The sequence below is a fragment of the Gavialis gangeticus genome, unplaced genomic scaffold (assembly GCF_001723915.1).
Source record: "Gavialis gangeticus isolate Ggan-Ray unplaced genomic scaffold, GavGan_comp1, whole genome shotgun sequence".
Lineage (NCBI taxonomy): Eukaryota > Metazoa > Chordata > Crocodylia > Gavialidae > Gavialis > Gavialis gangeticus.
In genome coordinates this window covers 125,470,346-125,480,946 of record NW_017729022.1, presented here as the reverse complement: position 1 = coordinate 125,480,946, position 10,601 = coordinate 125,470,346, and the positions used below count along the sequence as shown (strand labels likewise).

The 10,601-nt window shown below is 45.9% G+C and overlaps 1 protein-coding gene across 5 annotated transcripts in view; it reads left to right on the top strand.

The window, feature by feature from the left end:
• SLC24A3 (solute carrier family 24 member 3) overlaps window positions 1-10,601 on the top strand; it is a 537,093-nt gene that overhangs the window by 503,524 nt on the left and 22,968 nt on the right. Inside the window, exon 16 of one of the 5 annotated variants that reach the window (XM_019516135.1) lies at window positions 1,869-2,331. The exons of the other annotated variants lie outside the window; for them this stretch is intronic. Within the exon in view, the coding sequence (XP_019371680.1) occupies window positions 1,869-2,012 (144 nt within the window). The 3' untranslated portion in view covers window positions 2,013-2,331. Of the gene's footprint in view, window positions 1-1,868; window positions 2,332-10,601 lie in introns of those variants that run through there. 5 annotated transcript variants of the gene reach the window in all.

Genomic DNA, 10,601 nt, shown 5'->3' with positions numbered 1-10,601 from the left:
CCCTCCCGCCCTCCCCCCACCATCCAGCACTGTCTCAGGATGGGAGAGGGAGAAGGCAGGAGAGGCAAGTCTGTTCTGGGGTTTGCCCAGCCTGCACTGGAGTTGGGTGGTGGGGGCGTGAATTGGAGCACAGGGTGGACTTCAGCCCTGCCCAGCTCCCAGCACATAGTAACAGAAGTGAATGACGGTGCTGCACTTTGGAGCACCTCCATCTGAACCCTCATGTATGAGAGTTTATTTGTTGCACAACTGGATGCTTTTTAAAGTGCTCTGCAGCTGTGCACTTCTGTCAGTGTGTGGTTGTAGAGTGCTTTCAGTGGCTGAGGCTGATCATGTGACAAAACGTCACTTCTGTCAGTGCCCTAAGAGTTGTTTACTCTTCAGCATACAGCGTGTGTGCCCCTACAGCCACTTCTGCTGCTGCGCATCAAGAGAAGGTCTGGGAATCTATGTGCCACTTGCACAGCTCATGCAGCAGGGGGCACAGGGCCATGTGTTACCAGCGCAACACATATAGCAGGGAGGTTAGGACCTGTATGCTGCCAGCACAGCATATACAGTGTGGAGGCATCCTGTGGGCCTGACCCTGCAGCCAGCCCATCATAGTGTGTGGCCATGGACCACACCAAAGTTGGACAGCCCTGTTTTAAATGGAAGCGGTGCATATTACAGGGTGGCCACAATACTTCTTCAGTGACTGAAGTCCTCCAATGAGGTATAGGTCAGATGCCTCATTTAGAAGCAGTGTTGTTTAGGAGTACTGGGTCTCAGGTCATCTGTATTCTGTTAGGTCTGCCACTGGCTTCCTGCATGGCCTTAACCAACTCACTTCTCCTTTCTGTGCCTCTGTTTTTTCTCCTGCCCTTAGTCTGTCTTGTTTATTTAAACTGTAAGTAGTGGGAGCAGGACATAGTTCTTATTAAGCACCTTCCACCATGGAGTTTCTATAAGTTAAGAGCAGAGATGGAACTAAAAATAAGCCCCAACAGGGTAAACAGCCTTTGGCTACAAGAGATGGCAATGAATGCTTCAACTCAGATTTATAAATACATTTCATGTATTGAGATGCATGTATTGAAGCTTTAAACTTTTAGTATAATATTAAACATCTTATATGAAGAGTTATACTTTGAATCCTGTTGTGAGATCCAAAGCAAAAGTCTCAGTATAAAGGTGCCCTTTTGACAGAACTTTGACATTTCAGTTTGAGTAGAAATCCAAAAAGAGGCAGAGACTTTAGGGATAAGAACAAAACTAAATGAAACGATGTGGTAGGAATAAAATTCCTTTCCCTAGTTAGTAGCTCATCCCTATATTTCTTATGTTTTTCCCCTGAAAAGGATGTAAACAAGCAGCTGGACATGAGTAGCCTGCTTTCATGCATGTGTAACAATGTCCTTACTGTTTAATTTTATCCAGATTGTTCATTGTACAGTGGGATCACATGTTTAAAAAGCAGTCTTGCAAACAACCCCACAATTAGCAGAGAGACTTTCCTCACTTCCAGTTCTTGGACTTAGCCACCAAGGCCCCAGCCCACTAGACTGCAGATCTGTTGGCACAGTTACAGTGCCATCTAAGGATTGGTATTCACTCTGCTCAGGTAAACTCTAGGGAAAGCAGTAACTCCTGTGAAGTACTAGCACCAAGCACTAAAGGAAAAACCATAAATTTATGGTCTAAGGGATTAACAGGAAAAAGCATTAGAATTACTCAGATGGACAGGGCTTGCTCACATGAGGAAGGCTCCACATAATTGGGCCAAAGTATTTCTCAGCTAAATGTGACTTTGCTTACGTGTTATGCACTGGAAGATTTCTAAGCAAATAATAACCATTTACAGTAAAGTTCTTTTAAATATCTGGCAGGGTCCCAACTTCCCCTTTGGAGTGTCTCTTCCGAAGGAGGAAGTCCCCAAAGCCATTTCTGAAGCTTTGAAGATATTTTTTCCACAAGAAAGGATTACAAAAGAAGAAGAAGAGAAAAAGGAAAGGAGAGAAAAATTTGTTTGATCTTAACTGCATTTGTATTGCCATCTAGAATTGCATGTTACTACAACAGAATGAAGATAGATGAATTATGCCAGCATCACGTTTTATTTATCCATTGGCCAAAAAATTAAGTGAATTTGAAATTATATTTTTGGAGAAAATAGAAACTAAACGCTAAACTAAATAAACTAGAACTAAATAAACTCCAAACCACTGGCAACTTTATGACCAATGGAGGCAAGTCCATAATAAAAGTTATGCCTTAAACTCAGAAGGCACTTAAATAGTAAGGTAACTTAGGGCATCTTTACACATGCTCTCAGGAGCTGCTCTAACTAAAATGCCCACAGCATCTCATGTATTCAGCATCCCACACTTCAAAATGGCAGCCAGGGTGCTTTAGCGAAAGCTTATTCGAAGAGCTTTAGTTAAAACACCCCCACTGCGATTTTGAAGTATGAGGATGCTGACTACATATGACGCCGAGGCAGCTGGAGCATGCTAATTAACACACTCCATCAAGTCTGCTCCAATGTGTTCTAATTAGAACATGTCGGAGCAGGCATCAGACACATGTATTGATCCCATTAAGCACTTGAATTCTCCCCATTTGCTTCAGCACTAGAGGGAAATCCTGTATAATACCGTAATGACTCAAAACAAAACATTACAGGTCATTTCAACAGACCAAGATTTTCCAGTTGAGCTTGACCCAAAACAAAATATTTTATTTCAGTTTCCCTGACAGTGAATAAAAAATGTTCGCAAATTTTAATTTTGGAATATTGTGTTTTCTATTAAAAAATAACTCTGATGGAAAAGCCCTAACCATCATTTATTTAAGTCTCAATTAAGTCAACAGGATTTGAGTTAGGCATATGCTTACGTGTCTTGCTTATAGGGTGGTGAAATCCTGTTTTTTTTCCATTGATTTCACTGGAGCTAGGATTTCATCCAAGTTGTGTACTCATCAGGTCAGATTTAGCTTAGGGTTTTTGTCATCTTTTATTAAAGAATATTTGTCCATGAACCACATAGCTGATCTGCTTTTGGGTAAGACGGTGGCGTCAGAAAACAGTCAATGGCTCCTTAGTGGCTAATGCAGCTTCCAAAATGGAAGTCTCTGCTGACTTAGGATGAGGTCTTAGGCAAGGCAGGCAATGAAATGTTGATTCAGTGCCTTAGTAAACTCAGGGCACCCCTCAGAAAATGCCAGCTCTTTCTTTTTTTCTTTTTTTGAGTACAGGAAAATACTAGACTAGTTTTTGTGTTGCAAAGAACTCAGAAAGACCACAACAGGTCAGAATGGTTTTGATACTATAGGTTCCTATTTGAAATCTCTGGGTTTATCATGTAAATCATGTGTAGGTGTTTGCACACCTAGCAGTGCTAATGCTATGTGGTATCCTGTAGCATCCTTAAAAAGATATCACAGAACCCTGGCAGAGAATCACTGGCTTAGAGTTTTTTCTGTTGTAATGCCTGATCAGATTCCTCTATCGTTAAATATATCTTTCAGTATCTCTTATCTGATCCGTTATCCATCGTGGGCAAATTCTGCTCTCAGTTACACTAGTGTAGTCATCAATGGCTTAATGTCTAGTTGGAAGGAGGTGTCAAATGGGGTTCCTCAGGGGTCTGTATTTAACATCTGCATTAATGATTTGGATGACAGGATTGAGTGTACACTTAGTAAATTTATTAAATTTACAAGTAGGGTGGAGTTGCAGACACTCTAAAAAGTAGGGCTTGGATCCAAAATGATCTGAATGAACTCGAGAAATGGTCCAATATCAAACAGATGAAATTCAATAACAGCAAGTGTAGAGACCTACATTAGGGATGGAATAATTGCATGCACAAATACCAACTGGGGAATGATTGGCTAGGCTGCAGTGCTACAGAGAAGGACCAGGGGGTTACAGCAGACTAAGTTGAACATGAGTCAACAGTATGCCCTTGCTGCAAAAAAAAGCCAACAAGGTACTAGATTATATCAACAGGGGTATCTCTTGCAAATGAAGAAAAGTGAGTCTTCTACTCTGTTTGGCACTGGTGAGGCCTCACCTGGAATACTATGTCCAGTTTTAAATCCCACACTTCAAGAAAGATGTGGACAGATTGGAAAGAGTCCAACAGAGAGCAACCAAAATAATTAGAAGCCTGGGATTCACAGACTGTAAGGGGCTGGAAGGGATCTCAGAAGATCATCGGGTCCAGGCCCCTGCACCAGGCAGCAAAGACAGGTGGGGTCAGGTGACCCTAGTAAGATGACTGTCCAATCTCCTCTTGAAGATTTCCAGGGTAGGCGATTGCACCACCTCTGGAGGGAGTCTGTTCCACAGTCTGGACACCCTGACTGTGAAGAAGTTTTTTTCTAATGTTGAGCCTGAAACCAAACTCTTCCAGGAGTTTGTGGCCATTACTCCTGGTTCTCCCCAAGGGCGCTCTGGTGAAGTTGTTCACCGAGCCCCTGATATAGTGGTAAACTGCTACCAAGTCCCCTCTCAGCCTTCTCTTTTTCAGGCTGAAGAGTCCCATGCCCCTCAGACTTTCCTCATATGGCTTGCCATGTAGCTCATTTAGCCTTCAGTCAGAGCAAATAGCAAGGAGCCACACCATTCTGGACTGAGACAGTTTTAGAAACAGTTCACACTGTCAACCACTCAGCAATGCAACACTGGGGATATCTACACTGTTACTTATTCCTGCCTTCAGGCCCAGTCTATTGCCCAGACTTACTGTCCATGAATATTAAAAAACACCTTAAGTCACAACTCACCTTCCCGAAAAAAATCCACCCTGCCCCTGGATGATCTATGTCATGTCAGGTTGAACCTTCCCACTCCTGCATCCCTGCAGTGCATTGACCCAGGCCCCAAGCACAGGAAGTCAACCTGCAGCAATCCCACAATTCCTTGTTCCTGACATCTGGGCCTTTTGTACCCTACTTGCTGTCTACACTGCCCATAATTACAACCAAGTGCAGAAGGAGAGACGAGTTGCAAGCTGGCTGATTCCTAGAAGAGCTCCATGGGTGCAGCTCCTGCTGGGCAATATAGGTGGGGATGGGAGGCTCTTATGGATTGTGTTAGTTGAAGGCAGCCCTCAGGGCAGTGTAGACATACCTTCTGAGGCCTATATCATGAATCCAACCCCAGGAGCCAAGTAACAGGGGTCTAGCATACCCAGAGTAGAAGAAAAAAGAAAACAGTCTGCAGGAAAATTGAATTTTTCCTTGCCTTCTATCCAGTTGCCTTTCAGAGCTCATGGGATAGCTCCTGCAGCTGTAAAATCAAGCCTGAGCTAGGACTTTAACTTCTTTAACAGACTCAGATCCAACTCGAGATGAAACTAGCATTGATCTCTTTACATTGCCCCTTCTTGCATGTATTTCTGTGCTACGTATGCATAGAAATACATAGAAAGAAAGGCTGACATCACTGAATGGGTGATGCCTACCATGGATACTGCAGGAGAAGGAGCAGACAGAGGGCCCTCAGCCTTGGTCAGTTCAGGAGGCTGGAAATATTAATGCCCTATGTAGGGAGTATACCAGCTGCTCTATGAGGCATTGGTTAACCTATGCCACAGTCCCTGAAGTAGGTCTTAATGGTAACCAGCTTGGTAAAGGTGAGTGAAAGCTGGTGCCTATTCCCTTTTTAAGCATCCCCCAGATGCAGTCAGACCGGACCTGCATGTGAGAGGGAAAATGAAGTCTGGCACTAGGTTCCCCACAGAAGGGCTAATACATTTTTCTGTGTTCAAGCCCTGGGACTTGTGTAATTTCTTTGGCATGGGACTGTTGAGCAAAACGTGTTCCTTAGGTCTATTCAAAATTATATGCTTTCCTGGAGGTCCAACTGCAAACATGACCTGAGCCCGAGGTGACCCTTTTCAGTCTGGGCTGAGGGAGGGGCAGACTGTCAGCACAATGGCTGCTAACAGACCTAAAGAAAAAGGTGCTTTACCAAAAGCAGTAGCACGTTAGTTTGACCTGGCTCTGCAGTGTCTGTACAGATTGGGTGCTTCAGCGGAGCTTTTTGGCACTTTTATCTAATAGCTGATTCAAAACACCCTGCTGAAGCACCCCATCTATACAGACGATTGGTAAGCCAGGTCCAACTAACCACTGCTTCTTCTGGATATTCACTGGGCTCTGCACAGGAGTGCACCCTGTTTAAAGTAAAGTGCTGGGTGTTTTATCCACATTTGCAAGTAGCCTATGTACCTGGAACAGATCCTGCGCCAAACAGTCTCTCTCAGAGTCACCACTGTGTCCTGGCTTCCCCACTGCCTGTTTGTGCAACTGCTCACAATCCCATCTGCACCCACTCAGTTCTGCAGACCTGTGTGTTGGTGGGGATTTGAATTCACTCTCTCCTAGCCGCAAAGAAAGGGAAGTAGCAGCCTGGTGATGAGTGCTGTCTCCCTGGCACAGAAGTGCCTGTGGTGTTGTGTAGAAATCCCTAAGATCCCCAAGCTGGCCTGGCTAGCTACAACAGCACAAGTGAATTTACCCTGCTCTGATGATCACAATAACCTGCAGATGAGAATAACAGAGCTCTTTGCTCCTTTGTGCAGGCATGCAGCCAATCTAGGTTTGAGCCCACATTCAGTCCCCACAGCTTCCCCTAAATAAACTGCTTATACTGTTTCTCCTCATTACCTGCTTTTTTTGACCAGGGGCCTAGAAAAATGCAGAGAGACCTCTAGTTCTGACTAGGGGAGATCTCAGAACAGGCTCCAGTTCCCAAGCACTCCCTGCTTTCATTGGTTGTTACCCTCAGTCTCAACACAAAATGATCCACACCTGCACTGTTTGAAGCCAGGCCCTTTGTGAAATCAGTTGTATTGCATTGTACAAACAAAGGGAATTCAGAGAGTAGCCCTACACAGCCTACCCAGGAAGAAAATGCACATAGATGAACAGGAATGCAACACTCACCCTAAGCTACAGGTGGCAGGATTGTACACTGGGGCTAAGTACAGACATTCAAAAAACCTGGGCCAAAATTGATTCCATCTTTGCAGGGTAGTTTAAAACTGCATAGACTGAACGGAGAAGCAAGTCAATAGAGAGAAGTCCTCTAGGCTTTTCCCTGCTTCCTGCTCAAGCTGGGGGGGTCATAGAGGAGGGGTGGGAGTTTGGCCAGGCCCGGAAGGCCTGTTGAATATGATTGTGGGGGGATTAAACCCGCACTTTGGCCTACATAGTCCCCAGCAGGGGTGTGCCTGCAGTGGGGGAAGCAGCCCATGCCAGGCTTTTCTCCTGCTCCCTGCTGGAGTGGAGGGAGGTCGTGTGGCTAGACCCCAGCCCTGGGCCAGCATGCTGAGTTGAAGGGGAGGGGAGGGAAGGGGGGTTTAAACCTCCTCTCCCACTGGCACAGGACCCTAGCTGGCATCTGGCTGGCTTTGCTTCTCTTGCTGCTCCAGCAGCCAGCATGCTGAGGTGGAGGAAAGGAAGTGGGGTTTATACCCCCATACCCCCCACCCATACAGGACCCTAGCTGGGGTCTGCCTGGCAGGGGCACAGCAGCTCTTCCAGGCTTTTCCCCACTTGCCACTCAAGCAGAGGGGGTGTGGGGTATGGCCAGATGCTGACTCTGGGCTGGCATGCTGCAGCGGAGGGAAGAGAGGGGGTCCCCAGGAAGGGATTTGGGACAGAAGTTCCATAAACCTGTTTGACCTATATCAGTTAAGTCTGATACTACAATCAACCAGGTTTATCTTAAACCAGTTTGGGCCACTTTGAAAGTGGTTTATGTGCACTGATCTTCTGTTTTGTTACAGATTTAAACCAATTTCTGATCACTACATCTGGTTTGTGTGTAACTTCTGCCCCTAGCCTGGGGGTTTCTATCATATTCCAGGACCCAAAGAAAGGGCCACTTTCACAGATTCATAGATGTTTGGGTCGGAAGGGACCTCAGTAGATCATTGAGTCCAAACCCCTGCCCTGGGCAGGAAAAAGCGCTGGGGTTAGATGGTCCCAGCCAGGTGCATGTCTAGCCTCCTCTTAAAGACCCCCAAGGTAGGGGAGAGCCCCGCCTTCCTTGGAAGCCCATTCCAGATTCTGGCAACCCTTACTGTAAAGAAGTTCTTCCTGATGTCTAACCTAAATTTTCTCTATGTCAGTTTGTGGTCATTGCTCTGTTACTCCAAAGGGTGCCCTGGTAAATGGAGCATCTCCTTTTCCTTGCCCCCCGCCCCGATGAATTTGTAGGCAGCCACAAGATCACCTCTTAGCCTTCTCTTGCAGAGACTTCACTGAATGGGTGATGCCTGGGATAGATACTGCAGGAGAAACTGTCTGAAAACTGGGGGTAGGAGCAGACTGAGGACCCTCAGCCTTGGCCAGTTCAGGGGGCTGGAAACATAAACAGAGCCCTTGTGATCAAGAGTATTAACTTCATGCAGCCACAGGTCAGGAAGCAAAACCCATTTTGGTTTGTGCAGCGGCTCCTTGGTTTCCCATTTCACAGTTACTAGAGCAGAACAGGAGAATGGGATTGCACTGATTTTATTTCCATTTGTTTTTTTCTCAGTGTTCGATTTCAAACCCCACTAGCCATGTTGTCCTTTAGGGCTTGTTAGCTAAATAGCTCCTGCAAGAGACAGCTACATTCATAGGAATGTCTTTGCACGTGCAATGTAAGAAAGAGGGGGTAGGGCACATTTAAATTCAAGCTGTGTATGTTTTGAACTTGCAAACCTTTCATGTGTGATCAATCAATGCAGAGTGTTCTCCTGGCCTGCTTAGCTGCTTGATACAAGCCAAACCCCTCAGGAGAGTTTAGGAAAGTTTATTTCTCTTCACTTCAATACTAGAGAGCTGTTTGCTTGGAGGCAGTCTTCTGCCAGGAAAGAAAAACTTCTGGTTTTTAAATAAATGGAGAAAACTCAGCTTTTCTTCTCTTCTCCAATTAGAAGGAATCCAGCTTTGATAATAGAACCCACTCTTTGCTCAAAACTTCAAATGAGCCTGGACCTACTTAGTTTTGAAGAAGTTTTATCAACTATAACTCCCTTGCACTTGGATGCCTAGATGCACCCTGAGAAAGACTGCTCTTACCATAGGCCATTGTTATTTTGAAGCAGTTAATACTGATAGTTGCGTGAGAGCTTGTTTTTGGCTGATTTGCAGCCTCATTTAATAGGTTTGGGGCATTTTTGCCCAAGGCTTTGAAGGCAATTTCAGAGCCAGCGGCAGCTGAGAGCTGAAGTAGAGCAGGGGAATGTGTGAATTGTTACTGACTAAAGGAGCCAGGGAGAAAGTTAAAATGCCAGATGCACATAAAAGTAAGAAGATGCTAGGCCTTTTGCAAAGGCTGATGAAAACAGTGGCACAAGTTACACAGAAGAAGTAGCTGGCTGGAAAATAGTAAAACAATGGGATGTTCTTTGTTCTGGCCATCAATGTGCGTGTAAAATGAGTGCAGCTTACAGTAGTGTAATTCGAGGTGGGCAATCAGGGCACCAACCACAAGTGCTGACCTAGAGGGTGTGCCTGAATGGTGGCCCTGTAAGAAGTCTACAACAGCAGCACCAGCCCCATGGGGACACTGGGGCTGATGGACAGCAATGTCGTCGCAGCAGCAGGGGACTTTGAGTCTTCAGAGCAGGTCAGATCAGCCACCCTGACCACTCTCTTGCTCCCCAGCACTTGGCACCCCACACTCCCCTTGTTCAGCAAGCTTTTGCCCAGGGTGCAGAGCTTCTTACTTACACCTCTGGTAGCTTATATCCCATGCAAAAAAAGAGAGCATGGTAGGAAAACAGACATCTAGCAGATTAGGCAGGTAGGATAAAGTAGCAGGAACCCAAGCACAACTGCCTTTCTGCCCTATTTATATCTGACAGGACACCCCTGTTTGGCTAGGGACAGACATTCAAAAAGTCTGAGCCTGAATTGATTCAGTCTTTGCAGGTTAGTCTAACCTGGCTAGGCTGAACAGGTTTGTATCTGTACAGACAGCCCCTCTGGACTTAGGAAATGCCAGTATATGCCTGCAGTGGCTCAGGCTAGAACCAAGAGGCTCTAGAACAGCCCTCCCCTCACTTCCACAGAACTGAGCTGATGGGGGGCATGGCCAGGCCCCAGCAGGATGCTCTGATTAAGGAGGGGTTCCACACACACACACACCCTCCCCCGCTGTTGATAATACAGCATTTAGTTACACAGCAGGGAGCTACATGGGGAGTTGTTTCAGAGGTGTACTTGGTAGCCGTGTTGTTTTGAGATAGGGAGTTGTTAGCATTTCTCATCCCATCAAGCAAAACAAAAGCCTCTCTCATTAGTTCAGGCTATTCTCAAACAGCTTTTTCCAAGGAAGGAACAGAGGGACATTACCAGCTACCTGTTGGTTAGCTCCAAGAACCCCTAAGCCAACACTGTCTTTGTCCCATCTCCCACAGCACGGACCATAGCCAGCATGTGGTATGCTAGCTAATGCTGAGAGGTGTCTGTGTAAGGCAGAGGGGAGCAGGGAATCCCTGCTTGAGCAGAGAGTGGTTGGCAGTGGGGAGTGAGCAAGAGGAAGCCAGGCAGAATCTGCTGTACCTGCAGTCTCTGGCAGAGCTCCAGCCAGGGAGCAGGGGAGACAGACC